General features: G+C 39.8%; 1 protein-coding gene across 1 annotated transcript; it reads right to left on the reverse strand.

The window, feature by feature from the left end:
- Positions 1-448: 448 nt before the first annotated feature.
- Positions 449-17,619, reverse strand: LOC104622114 (disks large-associated protein 2-like; the record flags this gene model as incomplete). The annotated part of the gene is made up of 2 exons (XM_010288780.1): positions 16,555-17,619; positions 449-660 (listed from the first exon to the last, which is right to left on the reverse strand). Coding segments are annotated over exons 1-2 (1,214 nt in total), but the record flags the coding sequence as incomplete, so codon positions are not given.
- Between the last annotated feature and the right edge of the window lie 1,976 nt (positions 17,620-19,595).

Below are 19,595 nucleotides of genomic sequence, written 5' to 3' on the forward strand. Positions count from 1 at the left end.
AGCTTTATGCTGATAAAAAGGTAAGATGCCAAATACATGATAGAATTATATATTTGTTATTATACCTAGTATAGAATAGAGTGTATTTTCTATTTCAGAGAAAACAATGAAATAGCAAAGACTTCCAAAATAAAACAATCCTTCTACAGAAGAAATATTCAGAGTTTTAAACTTTTGATAAAAATATGCATATATTTCCTTCAGTAAACATAACAAACTCTTTCTGAAGTAGCAGGTTTGTTACATGGATGGAGGAAGATGGCAGTTTTTCATCCATTAATCACAGCAAACTGTAGCCAATTTAAAACGAAGATACAAAAGTTAGCTTTTTAATTACAGTATCATATTTTCTCATGGATACTGATCGCTACCAGTAAGACACAAAGAAAAACTACCCAAGTCATAACAACTGTCAGAAAGGTGTATAACATGGTGTGGTGAAACTTACTTTTGATGATCTCCCAGTGGTCTTTGTCCAATGGATTTTAATAATGACTCTGGTCGAACTGTTAATTTCGGTGATGTCTTGGGGCTAGTATCAGAATCTCCACTTTCTTCATCTCCCATGGCCTTAATATAGCTCCCACTTCTCATTCTTCTGCAGGGGATCTCTTCGTCTTTCCCACCAGTTGGGTATCCTCCCCATTCATCCTGAGGTACCTAATGGAGACCAGAAAACACAGGCGCAAAATGTGCATTATTCTTTTTATATATTTAAATACTTCCTTCAACATCATTTTACAAAGACAAGTCATGAATTTTTTATTCTTCAGAAACAGATCACTTAGAAATTTCTAAGGTCCCCAAATTATTTAGCAATTTAATTCCAACTTGAAAATTGGAAATTTTCAGTTTATTAACGTTGGAACCTAAGAAATAATCAAGTCATGGTTATTGAGCTGAGCTGCAATATCTATTTGTAGACATGCTCTAAATTGCAAGAAGAAGCTTAGCTTAACCTCTTAAAAGATTGCACACAGATTTTCAGCAGATAAAGTTCATTGGGTGTCTCAGACCTAAAACTCATTGGAAGCTGAGCACTTCGGAGTCTTTTACCAACTTGCCTTATATGCAGCTTTGCTTTTCAGGAAGCTGAATTAAGTATTTAAATTAAATTCAGCTGTGATTTTGGCAAAAATGGATAGGATAATGATTTAGGGCAAACTTCTATGAAACAAAGCAAATATGGAAATTTCTCTCTGTTTCTTATTTAGAAACTGCAAAATAGTTCACAGAGGCTGTAACATATCAGGAATGTAGACAGTTAATTATTAATACATTTGGCTGAGGCTACTTTCATGCAGTTGAGGTGGTTTTTCAAATAGCAAGATCGGTAGTCAGATAATCCACAGCTGGTGGATGGGTTATCTCTCTGCACCACAAATTGGCAGAGAATTGAGCAGGAGCAGATTTTCAAATCCAAAGTGAAATCAGCCTTGTTTTAAGACTCATGAATAAAGACAGTGAGCCTGTCCCTGCCAGTATTGCTGAATCTTTGCTTTTTGTTTAATCTTCCGAGGTGCTGAGTCCTCTGGTCCTAATCCAGAAAAACACTTAAGCATTTACTTAACTTAAAGGATATAAGCAACTCTCTGAAATCCATTATAATGACTCATGGTTAAAAAGAAGGATGTGACAGAGTACATCAGTGGACCAGGGCTGATGCACTTGGCAGTGTCAAATCCTTTATCAACATAATGACTTCATATATATTAAACAGTACAATGGCATTATTTACTAATATACTATAAAACTGAATTTCCAGTTAAACTTATATTAAGGAGTTTCTGCAAAGTAGATGTCTAATAAGGACTTTCAAGTCAAACATATTTGAGACGTTCTATAGACAGAGTTCACTGCGGAGCGGAAGCAAATGTTCCCATTGGTTTCAGCAGTCTTGGAAATTGTATTTAAATAACGAACATGATCTGCCTGTCTTCTTTACTGCCCTTTCAGGATACATGAATTAGCCACACACCAGATGAACAGACCTGGTGCTTTGAGTCCCTAAAAAGGGATTAAGGGTGAAATGAAGTTTTAAAAGGGAGTGAACAAGTAAAGATAGAGGTATTAAATTAGAGAAACAAGCTCAGGAGAGAAAAAAGAGAGACTGAAGATGAAGTCAGGTAAGGAGAGATGAAACAGATCACACAGACCAGAAAATGTTAGAGAGAAATACCAGAGAAAAAACCTGTGAGATATATTCTTTTACAAAGTGATAAGACAGAGCATGAATCTAAATGAAATATGGGTTAGATCATGCAAAGAAACAAACTTTTCATATTATTCAGCTTTGGATGGTGACTGGAAAGGCAGCATGAAAAATCTTCCTGAACTTGAAGCCAGTAAATGTGAAATGTCATCCTCATTTCTTTTCTAAGACCTAGTACGTATGAGATTAAAGTTGGAAGAAGGTTTTGAGATTCTAGGAGACATCAAAGTATTCACATGTAGTGATAGCTGTAACAGCCAGACTCCTAAAGTATACGAAATAAACATATTTTCTTAAGCTTTTTTTATCTACAGCTGGAAACACTATTAACTGTAAAAAATCTGAACTAGAGAGCTAGATTAAGAAAAATGAACTGATATCATACAAGCATATTCTCACTTTTAAATCTTCCTTACTACTTGTACGTCAGCATAGCTAAAAAAATTCCAAATGCTGAAAAAACATTTATTGGCATCTACATGGGCCCACTGGAAGTTATACTGTTCAATTTTCTGTGTTAAAGCTGGATTCTTATGTTCAGTCTTAATATGCTTTTTTCAAAAAACCCGTAACTTTTTCATAGAATAATTATTTTGTCTTGAAATTTCTTTCCTTCATTTTAATTCAAAGTTAATTAAATAGAAAGTTTAAAAAGACATTGATCAATAACCTTTTACTTACTCAAATGCAAAAAATTATTAGTTTCTCAACTTTCTTTTGTCTGAAATTCCATGTTCAAATAACTAGATAAGGACTGGATTTAAATGAGTAAACACAGGCTTAATTGTTGATTGAAGTTGCAAAGACAGGAATGACTGATTTTTTACATTAAAGTATCTAAAAAATTGTTTCTTCACTGTGATAAGGAGCTTCCTGAGGACAAACCTTACAGTTATGTGCCTTGCTATTTTTAATTAGATTTCTTTTGCTTAACTCATAAGTCAAATGAATTCACATAAAAGCTAAAAATTGAAGAAGCCCTGCTCCACTTGTACTTGTGATGTACTCATGGTACACACAAACACACCAAGATTCTCTCTCTGAGCAGAGTAACTCATTGACTGCCACAGAAGCATTTAGGATTGAAAAAACATTCACAATTAAAGTATGTATATTTTTTTACCCTTGAGCTATTCAAAGTAACAGGATACAATGAACACAGAGAAAATGTGTCTGGAGTCTGGCAAGCAAGTTTGACAATGGGTTCTCTCAGAAGTTTCATACACAGCCTAGGAAAACAGCTGGAGTCTTTTTGCAGTCTTCAAAAGCCAACAGAAGAGCCCTTGACATTGTTTTTCCTAATGGGTGGAGAATAGAAGAAAAAATTGTGTCCTAGTTCAGCCTGGTTCATCATTTACTTTAGCTGATAGGTTAAATACTTGAAAAAATCTTTCCAAATCCAGGCCAACATAGCTTTAAAGAAAAGTGGAATTATTATACTAGTGCAGGAAAGATTCTTGTTTTGAAATATTATCAAAAATATTTAGCGGCATGTGAGGGTCATTAAATGTATCTTTTCCAAAACGTGAAAAGGGCTTTGCAGCTTGCAGAAATGCTTTCTTACAATAGTTACCAGCCCCTGAAATTCCCATCTGCAGGGCTTGCAGCTGCTAATTGGGAATAATTACCCTAATTATCTACTTGCATATAGTGATGAGTGCTGATATTTATAATGTCTAAAAAGGCCTTCCTCCTGTTCTAGATGTTAACATGAATCCTTGTATATGCAGTTTCCATCCACAGAGGAGTTAGACTACATATTACCATATGAATTTCCTTTTGTAAGAACAACGAGCTGACAAGGTCTGGATCTTTTAATTTAATTTCGTCACCGGCTGCTGATTTGGTTATAACTATTACAGAAAATGATGAGTCTCTTTCATAAATTTCATGCACTGTTGCTGTGAGGAGCACAACCATGTTGAGGGAATTTGGGATCTTTTAATTGTTCCACTACTGATTCAGTGTGATATCTTACATTAGTCACCTAGGGCCAGTTTTATTAAAGAACCTGGTACCTAAAACTGACTACATTTTACGGAGCTGATCCTGGGAGTGAACTCCAGAACCTTAGGTAGGACCCTAAATTACCCATAAAAGGTGTTTAGGAGAGTTAGCTCCTTCAGAGTAGCGTCCAAAAGGAAGCAAAAGGTCCCTTTAGTTAGCAACCAAAATGCAAAGCATGAAGAAAAATCTCAAATGCTTCTCTTTTCTTGGGTTTATTGTAGGTGATTACAAGCAGCAAAAGGCCCTTCTATCATTTCCCATTCACAGCCTAAAACCATCTTCTGAAGAACAAACTCAGATTTTTTTTTTCCAAAAACTGAGCAGCCTTCTCACTTCTTTCCTTCCATGACAAAATGGCTGTGGAAGTGGAAGACGTTACTGCTCACCTTCTAATCAATAACGGTTGGAGTGCTCAGGAAGGAGAAGACAGTGCTGATAAATACTGGCATGCTCTCCTCCTCTTTTTGTAACTCATGGCCTTTTCATGAAACACTCACAGATTGCCTGGGGAGGTCTGGTTAGCCCTTTTCATGTACAAGAAAGCATGTGTTGAAGCCTCGTGATCCAGGCACTTACCTGGAATGAGGGAGCTTAGAGTCCCTGGGCCAAACACTAGCATGAATTTTATGTGAAAGGGTGTTTGGATAAAACTTGTGGAACATCTTAACAAAGAAAGAAGTGCCTTTGCTCCAAACTGCCTTACAGCCTGCTGCTCAGATGCACTTTGGGGAATTGAGAAGATGGTGGTTTGACTTTGTACGGAAGAAACTAAACTCGCATCTTCACAGTGGGTATTCTAGAAATTTTGTTACTATGAAAACAAATGTCCTTGTTTTAGAAGAAAAGTCACTATCCTTGTCTTTTGTTAGAATTCTTTCCTGCTCGGTGTCTTGGTTGTGCTCAGATTAGACCTGTCAGAGGAAAAGGATTTTGGACCCCTGACTGGGCTTCGGCAGTAAGTCTGTCCCCTGATTCTCAGATTGCACAGATTCTGTGTGTAAACAACAGCATGTGTCAGTGAAAACAGGGATCAATTCACCAAACCTCTGGAAAAAACTAGGAATCATGGAATCTCTGGTGTTGGAAGGGACTCTGGAGGTCTCTAGTCCAGGCTTCTGCTGAAAGCACGGTCAGGTACAGCAGGTTGCCCAGGACTGTGTCCCGCTGGGTTTTCAATGTTTCCAAAGGTGGAGACTCCACCACATCTCTAACGTTTGGCCATACTCAGGGGGAAAAAGTTTTTCCTTATATCTAATCAGAGATAGATTCCCACTCAGGATCTAGTGTTAGCAGTGTGAATATCCAAACTTGTATCTAAGAAACACTAATGTCAAAACTGGAAGAACCAATGAAATATTAATTCTTCTGGACTTTGACCACTGTTAATTGAAGGGTTTTTTTCTTTTACTTCAGTTTAGGATTTAGCAAAAGAAGTCAATCTGGCAACATCTGCTGGCATTTCAAAAGATATCTGCTCCTGTTTTTCCACCCACTTTCATGGCATTTGCTCACAGCTCCCAGAATTTTAAAGGTGTTCCACACTAAACTGCTGATCTGCTTAAAATCTGGCATATCACTTTACTGTCTAAAATGAAACACTTCTAAATATATGGCTTCAGCTGAGGGAGCTGACTATCACCTCTTCATACTTATCATTCTCAAAGGTTAAAATGAGGTTTACCTACCTCATAAGAGTCCTGTGAAACTTAATTAGCATGCAGATATAAAATGCACTGAAATATTCATTACGACCTAAATCTTATTTTAGTAATATATCTTTCATATTTTACTAGAAGCAGAAGCTGTCTGTGTATGAAATTAGACTATAGATAATATGAAGAAGGAAAAGATATGAAACACTATGTAGTAGATATGTAATTTTTGTAATTTTATGCTGTCTCAGCCTGGTCAAGAAGATGACCTCCCAAAAAACCAACCCACAATCTGAAATGTAGGGAAGAGATTTTCTCTTAAATCATGCCTTCTTCAAGGAGCCTCAAAAAAACAGTCTTTGTGCACAGCTGTAAGTAGATGAAAGTAGATGACAATCTTGCAAGGCAGACAGAAATGCTTTTTAGCATGGTAGAAGGTTTCCTTGATATTATAATGGGAGGTGGGAGCTGGACTTCCTGTGTTTTCAAAGATTGTGCTGAAGAAGGAACACAGTTACTGGAATTTTCTTCTGAAGTTAGTGACATTAATGACATTCTCCTGTTTATTCAATGTGGACTCTTGACCCTGTTGGTCTAGCTTTTTGCAGGAGGGAAAAGTGTAGTATCTGAAAAAAAAAAATTGTTTCCTCAGTATCTATCCTTGTGTCTATACCTCAACACCGTTCTCAGTACACACTTTTAACTATGTTTTCTGTGTTTTTTTTTTTTAATGTGCTGATTCGTTGTTCAAAAAATATGAATTATACAATGACACCATTCAAAATTTTCTACAAAATATGGCAGGGACTCCTCCTCACCACTAACAATACCGATACTCGTAATTACCTTTAATTTTCACATGCCACCCCCTACTCCCTGAACTCCTTGACAGCTCAGAAGTACAGAGAGTCCTTGCTGTATTCCCTGAAAGTCTGTTGACACTATGCATCAAGGCAGGAGCTAATCTGGGAGAGAAAGAGGCACCTTTGCCTTGCCAGCCATTCTCTCCAGGCTTTGCTATGAACATGAATAAGCTTGAATTCAGGAATCTGGGAGTTGGGAATGGACTGGACACCCATGAATATCACAGACCACAAACATAATATTCCAGCTGGGAGATGTTCAAATAGGCAAACCAGTACCAGCATTATTTACTGCTTCATTTTAGTGTTTCGTGTGTAGTTCCAAGCAAGGCTGCACTAACTAATCCCTGATAGAAAGAAGACTTCTGTCCAGTGTACTGAGGATTGCTTAGTCACCACTTCTGTATTTTCTACAGAAGAGTGTTCTTTTCATTTAAATAATACTTCATCTCAACAGTGATGAACACACACACACAAAAAAAAGCAGCAGCACTATGTTTCCTAACTGGTTCTCCAGCAACAATGTGAATTGTAATCTGAGGATGGTTAAATACTGTAAATAGTGTTGTGAGGACTCTCTGGCTTTGTTTATACAGTTTGGATGAATTGGGCCAAATGCCCACCTCATGACCTACTGTGCTCATATTGCTGGCAAAGACCCTGGCAAAGACTCTCTGGACTCTGTGCCACCTTGATATGGTGGAGCGAGGTGCAGTCAGACAGCAGTGGTGGGCTTGTCCAAGCTATAAGTGATTTTAGCCTGCTAAGCCTGGAGCTCACTGAGATCTTGTGCCAGAACTTCGATATAAAGTGATCTTGGACTGAAGGGAGGGCTTGGCCTGCACTTAAATGAGAACCTATATATATATATATAGCTTCTCAATCTAAGATGCAAAAAGGGTAGGGATTCAACCAAGAATCCTGGGTTCCAGCTGGCTGCATATTTCCTTTGGTAAGTGACCCAGGATGCTGCTTTGTGGTCAGCTTAAGCTGCCTGGAAAATTATACTACCATCAACTTAACTGGGGCAGGTTTTCCTTAAGCAATATTCAGCTCTTCAAGCAATGCTAGTAATGCTGAAGTGACTTAGAGTGCTGCCTGGAAAATTACCCTAACAACAGTAGTAAAGAGAAGTAAAAATATGTTTTCAGCTGAACTGGTGAGTTGTTCCAACTAACTGTGCTGCTCCACAATCATCAGTATGAGCGAGAGAGAAGAATGAAAATGGTAATGGTGACTACCCTAGGGCTTTGCATGCATTAATAAGTGAAGACCCACTGTCTTACCTGGAGGCCAGTTGGCCTGCAGTGTTCCACACCCATGCCATTGAGCAATCTTTGCTTCCAAACCAGTGTGACTACCGGGAACAGCCCCTGGCCTGTGCTAAGTCCTGAACTCTATCCAGGAACTGTTTAGGGGAAATACTGGCTGGCTTGGATGAAAACAATGCCCAAGGCAGGCTCAGCCACATAATAGTATAGAGCATCAGGATGCAGTGCCAAGGAAACTACCCTGACACTATGCAGTTCGATATCATAGATGCAGCATAAGGTAGCAGTTACTTTAATAATGGAGGTCCATAGAAGCATCAAAGACCAAAACCTGCATCTTCTCATGCTTGTCACAAAATGCAGCATTTCTGCCAATTAATTTGCCATAGTCATGCCCTAGAGTTTGTTTTTCTATCTCTTTGTCTTTTTGGGCCAGCTCATAGCTGCATTTTCCTTTACATCTTTCTCTGTAAATTGAATTAATTTAATTACAATGCAAATTCTGCTAAACCGAGCATCAAAAGGTTAAAGACCCAAACTGGATTGCAGCTTGTCACTCACTACAGGTGAAGGGGAGCCAGGAAGATACTTGCCCGCTGGGCTGCCTGACCAGCAGGGCAGCAGATGAGGTCCAGGGGACTATGATATCAGCAACTGAATCTAACTACAAGTGGTCCTGGTGGGTATTTTTGGGAGAGGTAGGCTGAATTGCCTGCACCACATTTGCAGAGTGAACGGAGCCCAGCTACCTGCACAGCACAGGTGAAGAAAAACAGCCTGGTTTTTGTGACTGATGACGTTGTGGGAGATAAGACTCTCTGAGCGTGCTCCTGCTCACGGCGGGTCACCCGCATCCCGGTGGCCTCGCTGCATCACGTCCAACATTCCCGCAGGCAGCTGGGGCCCTGTGTGGCACAGCGCGGGCGTTGCGGTGCCTTCCTAGTCCGTCCTTTTCTAGCCACTTCCAGAAATGGGACAATAAAGTATCATCAGCCCCTCCAGCCCAGACTCTCAACACTGCATGACGCATCAGCCAAAATCACCTGTAGGTCCCTCTGGAAATATCTTTGCCCTTACCACTAAGGGAAACTCAGAGTTCTCACCTTATCATTACCCGAGTGGGTCAAGACCCCACAGACTGTCACGGTCACAGAAGTATAGAGTAAGAGACAAAAACACCATTAAAGGAAGAAAAGGAGAGGTGCTCTCAACATACTTTCAATGCACGGCACCTCTAAAACCTCAGAGACTGCAGATGTAGCGAGGACTCCGATGTTGCAGAGCTGTTATAAGTATAGACAGGGAAGAAGAACCTAAAAGGCAGCACCTAAAGGCTGATGCAAAAAGTGGCCTATAGTAAAAAGTGCCTTACTTAACCTAAGCAGGAAATGATATCACCCTTTTCTTCTATTTGTTATAGAGCTACTACCGAAAAAAACGGTGCCTGTCTTTAAAACATAAATAATTTTCAAGGCTCTATAAAATATATATATATTTGCCTTTCATCCATTTTTCTCATTTTAACTAATGATTGACAGTTTTGAACAGTTAACTCCAGATGACTCCAATTATTTAGCCTACAGAGTGAAATGAGTATTTTTTTCCTGTCTAGCTACCAGGTAACGCTTAACTACCTGCACACTTTTCAGAAGACCAGCTCACCTAACAGAATGTACCAGGGACCTTGTCCAGATAGACATCCAGCCCTTTAAGCACAGCTGTGACTCCCCTTTAAAAAACAACCTTTAAGCACAGCACTGTAAGATGGCCAAAACCAGTTGGGGAGGGGGGGAATCAAAGCAACGTTGATGAATGCTTCACCGTGTGTTACATTAATGTCCTTGCAGAAAAAAGCGGTGCGCAGTGCTCGGGAGAGGAGCTGGCTCTGCCCCAGGCAGCCAGGCTGAGCACCGGGGAGCCTGCAGTCATCACAGCCCCGCGTGCGCCTTCCCGGCCGTCTCGTCTGACATAAAAAACTGTATAAAATAGTAAGTTACTCCTGGTTCAAAACTTCTTCAGACCCAGCGACAACTTCGGGGAACAACTGCAAAGGTCAGCCTTCAGCTTCGGTGAGGTGAACGTTGAAAAACAGCTTGGCAGCACACTGTACTAACGTTGTAAAGGAGGACAATTGCCCCTGATTAAAGGGCAGTGGGATGACGGCCTCCCTTTTCTACTCCTAGCCTTGACATTTCTGTAGTAATAGGGATTTGTTTTGGCAGCTTTAAGAAAATGCTAGCTCTGAAATCTTTCTACTCTGGTTTGGAAAAAAAGGTTCAGCAATTAATTTCAGTCAATATGAACGTCCTAGTACGTGGGCATGGAAGCAGTGTTGTATCACTGATTAACACAGTAATTCAAGATACCAGCAATCTGAGACAACTGTTTGGTCAGAGCTTTACACTATTATTGATCGATTTCCCCTCCGCTTTCTTTTTTCCTTGGAAGGGGTATTTAAGAAGTATTCTGGGTTTTGTGACACACGAAACCATCAGTATTCTGTAAATACAGGGAAGTGTCAGTTTTATTAAATGCTTTTTATTGAATATTCTTAAAATCATAAGTGCAATACTTCAGAGATGTAATGGGTAGAGAGCATTATAAGGAACAAGTACGAGAGGCTGAGCTTGCTGCTCTGTATGGGAGGATTACACCCTTACTGACCCGGGGAATAACTCCACCGCGTGGTCCCAGGTGCGGCACCAGATGTTGTGGGCTGACATTAACACTGCGAGCAGACAGTGGGGCATTAACTGTCCCATCATTTCCCTTATTGTCAGGGCATTACAGGTCTCTCTTGCACATCTCCACTCCTGACCAGGAGGGCATAGGGCTACCTGAGACATCTTTGTGGGACCGTAACGGGCTGTAGAAATCAAAATGGTACAGCACGTGTCCATGCTGATTTAGGATGCAGACAACCCTGCTACCCTACTGTCAATACTAGCTTTTCCTGCTGTGGAAACAACCCAGTTAATTCTGGAGTGGTGGCTGGTCATAAATCATGGTGCAGGCAGCGTGGGTGATAATTATTCGGATGCTAGTACCAAAACTCTGCTAGCTCTGGCTAACTCCACTGTATGCATCAGTTGGTAGAGTATTGGATGTAGTTTCTGTAGTTCATATATGGGTTTTATGTCAAGCGAACAGGTAAATCTAGTTTCACAAAGATGAAGTGCTGAGAAAGGTGTGTTGAGTTCAAATCCATCCATCCCTGCAAACCAGCGGCAGAGTGCAAAGCAGTAGCACGTCCTCTCGAGGGCAGTAGTCTCGTTTGTGGGAATGTGTCCAATCCCCAGAAGAGTTCCTGGAAAAATGTAACTGAGGGCTTAATGCCTATTTACCCGTAAGCTTGTTCTCGAAGCTCTTCTCCATGTAGGCAGAACTTAAACCAGCAGAGCCTTGTTGAAATGGCTGCTTTTTTCTTTTTCTTTTTTAAGAGACCAACTCTTGTGCTTTTCTTTCATTCTGCAGAGTATACAGCTGACATTATTACCCACATGCTTAGCAGTGCCAGTGCTGTAATGGATGACGCTAGTACTTAAATGCACTAGGAAGACAGGAGTGGGCTGAAGCCATTTTTAGAACAACATGCTATTTTCTTTTTTAGTGCTGACTCATTCACTGTTCCTTGTGGTATGTTTACCTTGATTGCTTGCTGCTTCACAGGCTGTTGAATGGCTGAGGGAGGAATATTAATCAGTGACACATAGCACTGTGCTCCAGAACTTCAGTAATGGTGAGTGCTATGGTCTTGCCTGTCTTTTGGATTTATTGCAGGAACTACTTTTCTTTAACTAGCATTCAAAGGTATTTCAGTCCTGGAAACTGTAAAGTGACACTTTTGTATTCGTCACTCTAGGACAGCTATCTAGTTCATGCCCTTTTTTTTCTGTTGAAAATCTTTCCTTCTCACTAATACTCATCAGAGTGAAATTAATCAAAGTCATTGCACTGTATACGTGTTGAATCCAATTAACCAAAACAGCTGATGAAGACAGAAGAGATCTCACAACTCATTCGTCTTTTTCTCAACATATTTCACATTAAAATTAAAATGACATGGAAAACAGTAGCAGCCACTATAGCTAAAACTATACAAAAGTGCACTTTACTGCGTGTGTGATTTACTTGGCTATTCTGCCTGGTGAGTGAGATGACAAGTGTTTGGTGCCCAGAAATGCATTTGTAGCTCAATTTGTCTGCATTCAAAACAGAAATTAAAGACCCGTACATAGAATCATAGAATGGTTTGTGTTGGAAGCGACCTTAAAGATCATCTAGTTCCAACCCCCCTTTCATGGGCAGGGACACCTTCCACTAGACCAGATTGCTCAAGGTCCCATCCAACCATATCCTTTGAGTATAACCTACTGAACAAATATTCTCAATGTTTAAGACGCATTTGCTAACATTTTCTATGAAGACTATAGCAGGTCATAATGAGTAAACATACTGGTTTTGATTCTTTAGAAATCTGGGCTATAAGTAGTCTAACTGTATTTTGGGAGGGGAATGGAGGCAAGGAACAGTCCCTACAAGCTCTTGTGATGCTCAGTATCCAGATACAGACGGACTGGAGCTTTAAATAACCCATGAGGTACATTGGCATCGTGTAAAGAACCAGGTTTCACACATATCTGATCTCTGCTTGCCCACAGCTAGCGCTTGCAGTCACTGAAATTCTTCCAACTGTTTGGGTAAAAACTGTTGCTAATCATTCACAAGCATCTGATAAATGCTATTAGCGTACAGCTACAAACGGCTGCTCTCTGCTCGCGCGGTGCTAGTTGACCATTTGGTTCACTTTACAGCTAAGCTGATTTAACAACGAGCTGGAGCCCAAAGGGGCTTCTCACTCTTCCCTTCTCTCTGCATGTTCCCACCACCTCCACTGTAGCAGGAGTGATGCAAATCTGATCCGAGCTTTAGATGAGAAAAATAATCACTATTATATAGAGCTTTATTTCTCCTGATTTAGTTCTCTGAAACTGTCCACTTTAGGGCTGTATGACCACCCATGCTGGAACAATGGACGTTGACTGAATCACCTCTAACTTTCAACAGCACATTCCCCATCCAAGGAGATCCTCCGGCTGCAAGGACTGTCTGTGGAGGAGCAGGGAGTGTGAAACCCTAAGAGAGGAGCTAGAGACTAAGCATGGAGATTTACCAGGTTAAAGAAATATCTGCTTTCAACTCCAGGACATGTCTTAAGCATACAATGTGCAGACGCCTTCAAATCCTCTTTTCTCATCTCCTGCTTTCAGGTATTTTTGAATTTCGTAGAAGCTCCCTCTAAGTAATTACTGGGGAAGACAAAATGGAAGCCCAGAAACACAAAACAGAAACCATGGTCTCAAGCACAGGCCCAAGACACTGCCATGGTCTTCCAGTTTGGGATGCTGTATACCAAAACTCTCCAGTGGAAAACAGAAGTAGCAATATTTTATACAGGTGTCAAAAGAAAAAATAACAAGAAGGAGAATAGTAGATAGAAAAGTGGGTTGGGTACAGTGAATCCTCATATAACTAGGTAGTGGAGTAAAAGCCATATATTCATTATAAATGTATAATATTAAAATATAAACATAGAAAATTATTTTTTATTATTCTGGGGCATGTTTAGGTATTTATATATAAGATCCTGAAGGACTATAATTTCATGGCTTTGCTTTAAAAAGAATTTAAAAATATATAGCTGACATCATTCAGGAGAAATGTCTTTCAATATAATTTGTTGTAACGCTATAAACACAGAGATCCCGTGAAGGGCCTGGGGTTTTACACTAATCTGTTCACTTTTGCACCTCAGGGAAATCTGCTGCTGCATAATCAACTTCATAATCCTTTGAATTCTCATTGCCAGATATTCTGGAGCAAGGCAATAAACTCTCCTGGCTAGGGATCCTGACGTGTTTCTCTACCTTTCTCAATTTCTGAACCTAATGATTGTTTTTATCCAATCATTATTTAGTGATGCTTGTAAGAAGCAGAAGTTAAATATCTCTCCTCAGTTTTGCAGATAGAGTAATTGAAGTGTGCAGTGATTAACAAATTACATTTCCTGGGTCAGAGAGAAAGTTCGTTGCAGACCTAATAATGGGACTTATATCTCTGGTCTTAAGGATTACAGTGTGACAGCACAGCATCCCTCAAAGTAGAAGTTTCAAAACGAAGCATTTAGTATGACACTGACAGAACGGGGTCCCTTCAGTTGGTTTGCTGACCTTGGGCTAGTGAATAAACCAGCCACTCAGTCTGAAGGATATCTGTGCTCTGAATGGCATATCCAGATTCTACAGAACATGTATTTTATTTTAATATTGTGTAATGAGAATATTCCTGTTATAGAATTCCTGGTATTATTGCTTTCAACACAACTATAGATTCTTTATGGTAGTAACTGAGCACTTGAGTCTTAACAAATTTCCATCATAGGATCCTTGTGAACATGGAATAGCTACTATCTCATTTTTAAAGGGGCTTAAAAACGAAGTGCAGCAAAAATTTAAATTCACATCTCCTAGACTTTAAGCTGGATGAACCTACCAGTGGATGAACCTTCCTAATTACTGGATGAAAATTCCTTCCTGTAGTCATCCCAATTCACAAAAAAGCATAAAACAATGACTCTGCAAACCGTGTGCTTTCCTGCTCGCTGGGTTTGCCGCTGGGCTTGATCTTAGATCAAGCCTGGTGATAACAAAGTTGGTTTATGAACTCAGTGTTTCACATGCACTTGAGGGTGCTGATATAAGCTGGGAGTAAGAAGGCCCATGGAAAGCAAAAACTGGTGGCTTCTGCAAAGAAAAATGAGACGTAAAGAACGGGGAAGAAAAAACAATGAAACATGATGAGAAGGAAAGCACAAAAGCCAGCAGAGGTGTAGAGCAACCAGACCTGTCTGTGCAGAAGTAGGAGTATGTCATGGTAAGAAAAAAGCCAGCCATACCTAAACTCCTCTGTAATGCCAGAGCTGTACACATGGTTTTAGAACACAGGCACAAGTGGAGGTCTCTGCATGGGATGCGCTTCCAGTTCTGGCTCGTCGAGTTAGATTAAAAACTTCCAGGGAAGTGCAGGCTGCTTTACATACATCAGAACTGTACTTGGATACGATAAAATATCACAGCTGCCAGTCTAAATTGGAATCAGTTTGCATGGCAGTGCTATGAGGGTTGCAATTTCTTTATTTTCCTTCCTCTGCAATGAGGAACTTTCCCTGTTTCAGTGGGGAAGATTGATCCTGGATGGTCTGCACATGCATTCAGAAAGATCTGGCTCTCCAAGTGTGACTCATTACTGCTGGACCCCCATTGCTCGCAGGGGAGAAGCACAAGGGCTGTTGCTAGTCTGTGTTTGCTGGCTTCTGCAGAGCCCACAGGAACAGAAAATCTCTAAATACACACACCTGGAGTGGAGATTGGCCCATGTTAATGTGAGAATCGGTTAAGTTCTGGAGGAAGAGAAGCTCCTTAAAAGAAATAAAAGAGGAGGTACTCGGAACAAAGCAGGCTTTGCAGAATGTACTTGGTAAAAGTACCTAAGGGAATATTTGGATACTACGTTTTTTCCAGTGGCAAAGCTAGCTGCAGAAGTTATCCTCCGAGCTACTTTCTCCTTTCTGCTCTGCTCCCGCTGCAGTTCTCTGTCCACCCTGACGTGCTAATGTCACTTGTCAAGGCACTGTGCTGGGCCTAGGCCATGTAAATGATGTAAATGTCTAAAAAAAAAGTGTTTTAAGCTATTTTTAAAACCCATATCACTTTAGGATCCAGATCATCGTGCAGCATCATTAATGGCTACATTAGCATGATTTTGGGGTGGCAAATGACAGCAAGCAACGAGTATGAGTTTAAATGTAGGAGAAAGTGGGAGCTTCTTGGTTGCTGTTAGAGGAAACAAGTGTGCGGACCACTGTCACAAACAGTCTGAGTGCCAGGTCTGAAATATTTATCTCCCTGAGGTACCCATGTAACTTTTAATAAGGATAGCTTATAGTATGGTCTCAAAAGAGGCTCAGTTCAATATGAACTTGGGTGACCCAATCACTAAAAGGAAGTTTGTAACTAATCATCATCACGACAAAGCAATTGAGCACACTAATAAATCCATTCTCCTGTTACTTCCAACAACCCAGAGAAAAAGAGTAAAAGAATGCAAAAATGGGATTCCATGCAGCCTGTCTTTAAAATCTCTCATTCACAGATGCATTTGAAACACTTTTTCTAGCTCCCAGGCTGCTGGGAGAACTGTCACTTTTTTAGTCTGATATATGGATTTTATCAAGATGTTCAGTGTGAACTCCAAAGATGAAAACACACCTACTGATTCTACTAATTTATATCACACCAGTTTTATAGTTTTTAATCTATAAACAAAGACAAAAGCTAGAGTTTTCTCACTTTCATGGAATATCTACATTAGGTGATCCATACAGATATTCTTCGAGAGATACATAGATTACCCTTGTATTGTTTACGATGACTATGGTATAAACTGTGATGCTTTTTTCATTACATATCTTAAGAAAATCTTCCTCTTACCTGAAGGTAATGGCATGGCCTCAAGGAAGGTTTGATTTCCTGATGAACCAGGGGCTTATCTAAGTTCAGTGATGATTTGCGATAAGCCTCTTTAGCCTGACTCACTGTAAGCGTGGACCAAGAACTCCTTTTCATATATTTACCATCTGGTGTCATTGCTAGCCCTTCACAAGCTGAACACTTCACATCATTGTTACTTTTGGAAGTCTTCAGTGAGAGATCCCCAAAATGCCCCTGGAGCGCCTCAGGATAGCAATGGGATATATGATCTGCATGGTGCCTATTTACCACGCTAGGGGTTCGGTAAGTGCTATCGCTGTCCAAGTTATCATCAGAGCTCCACCAGCTGCTCATTCCAGATTTATGCTTGCTTTCTGGTTTTCGCTCCTTACTTTTACTCCTTTTGCTATGCTTGGAATGGTGCCCGTGATGATGGTCATCCCCTCGACTGTCTCCCTTTGTTCCATTAACGTTGCCCTTGGATGATCCTTCCAGAGAATGAGATTTAGTAAAAAGTTTCTGGACTGAATGAACGAGGTGGCGTATTCTTCCTGGGCTCTCACTGCGCTGTTCCGCAGCCGTTGAGGTCCTCTGGTACTGTAAAGTGTGAAACCCATCCCGGTGAAGGGGGAGTTGTTTCTCAAATTGGTCCAAAAGATTTGCAGGAATACGGTTAATCTTAGGGTTACCGTGAGACATGGCGCAGTCGTCTCTTGAGTCGTAATGTGAGCTGTAGTGCATTCTGGGGAAAGTGCTACTTGACATGTGATCGCCCATTACCATGGGCATCATCATGCACTCAGAATGAATGGAGCTGCGTGGCGAGCAACGATGGTGGTCCATCGGGCAACTCTCCGTGGGGCTGAGAAGATACGATTGCCTTGGCTCCTGCCCATGGTGGATATGGTCGTGGGTGTGTTCACAATCTTCAGGGGTTGCTAAGCCACAAGTATGAGCTGAACATAACTGTGGTTGGTTGCGACTACCAGATAATCCTTTCATATTCCTCGGAGCAGGAGAGTATCTTTCTTCATTGAAGTGCTGAGAAGGCGACCATGAGTACTGCTGGTCTGTCAGGAGAACACATAAAACTGCTGTTATGTGTCTGATTAAAAAAATAACTTGCAAAATCCAAGTGTATTGCAAAACTAAACATTTTTTCTCTATCAGCTTGATGGAAAGTCTCACCATTCATGGAATTTCATCCACCGCTTTAGAACTGGTTAAAATTGCTCGCTGTGAGCAAATTATGGGGTGAATGCAGCCTCCTTCCTGTTTGCAAAATTGTCTACTAGCAGTTCTAAATTTTATGAAGCTATTAATTATGCAAATTTGTTTGAATAGATTTAATGGATATATTTGTATATTCAGTACATTATTTGATATTTAGAATTCATATGTCAAGCTTTGTGGCTAGTCATTTAAGTTACATGGGTCTAGTTTCTATTTCTGTGATCTCTCAGCTGGATATCCTTAATGTAAATGTATCCTTTCTCCATGGAACCATTTTCGTATCACAAGCTGAACTGAATTTTTCTGAAATTAATCTCAGCTTCAGGATCCCAAGTTCACTCTTCATAAACATAAGTAATAAACAGCAAAGAGAAAAAGAATATGAACATGCAGAGATGAAGCTTAATTTTTATATCACTAAACAGTTTATGAATAAGCATTTCATACTATTTGAACATCTCTTTTCCTTAGTCCAGAAGTATTATTGCTATTCCCATACATATAAAGTCTCCCCTATTAGGCAGTTTTTCCCTTTTTATGTACAAATTACAAAATATTTATTTAATCACTCTCTGTTGTTCCTGATAAAACAAATATCTTTAGGTACAAGTGATGGGTTTTTATAGACTTGATTATTTGTTCCTATGGATCATGTGCTCCAAGTTGTGGTTATTAAACAAGCATGATTACTAAATAAGAGTAGCTTGTAAGCAAAGATTTTGATACTCAAGCCTTTGAAATTTTTTTCTCTCATGTAATTTCTTGCAGCTGTCAAATGCTACTAGCAGAAAATTAAAAAATCCAGAAATGCTTCAATTTGATTTTCACATTCACTTTCCCTCTTCAATTTCAGCTTATTTAAGCAACATTTCAAAAGCAGACAAAGATATAGGATGCAAGACAATCCTTTAGAGGATCAGACAGATGCGTAAGTGTTTATACAACCCACTTAGCACAGTCTTTCTGCAAATGTGCTCTAAAGAATCTAAATAATTTTAGGGGCACAGGTGCCCCATACAAGGAAGTTGAAGGCTTCAACCGGAATGGAAGCTGGAGAATATGTACTTGTTATATATAACAACAGAACTGGACACTGGAGACCAGCCTGTAGCAATATCACGGTAGCCACTGGAGACCAGCCTGTAGCAATAACACGGTAGCCAACAGCCCTTTGAGGGGTTTCTAAGCATATGACAAAACTCTCCTAAATCATATTCCCACTGCTGGTGAAAACTCAATGCTTGGATATGGTCATGAAACAGATCAATACCCGTATCTCTAATTTTATTCAACTAATAAGTGTTATGTCATGATATCTTCAGTACAGAATGCAATTTGTTGCAAGGCATTAGCATCAGCAATCTCATAATCTAAATGCTCTAAATTTCCTATAGTGGAAGATGCTTAGATAATTTTATTACATCCTAATTTCAACAGAGCTCCACATGATGTTTAAAATGAATGTAGCATTAAACTAACAACCAATAAAGTATTCTTCATCCCAGGCACAATCCTGCTACGTTAAAGTCAAAGACAGATTTAAGGGTCCAAATGTCACTTCCAGACTTTATCATGGTGTGAAACTGGTGTGTGTTTGCATATATACTTTTCTGCTTCTATTTTGTTTTTGTAACCATTTCTTTTACTTAATTCTTGGCTATTTTCAAATTAAAATAAAAACTTATTACTGTTGATTACTCAGTCTGTTGTACTATTTAGTTTATAACAGCCTGCATAAATGTAGTTACAAAAAGGAAATATAACTGTTTCTCTGAAATAACATAATTTTGATTATCCAATTAAAAATG

Source organism: Phaethon lepturus, unplaced genomic scaffold, assembly GCF_000687285.1.
Source record: "Phaethon lepturus isolate BGI_N335 unplaced genomic scaffold, ASM68728v1 scaffold36536, whole genome shotgun sequence".
NCBI classification, from domain to species: domain Eukaryota; kingdom Metazoa; phylum Chordata; class Aves; order Phaethontiformes; family Phaethontidae; genus Phaethon; species Phaethon lepturus.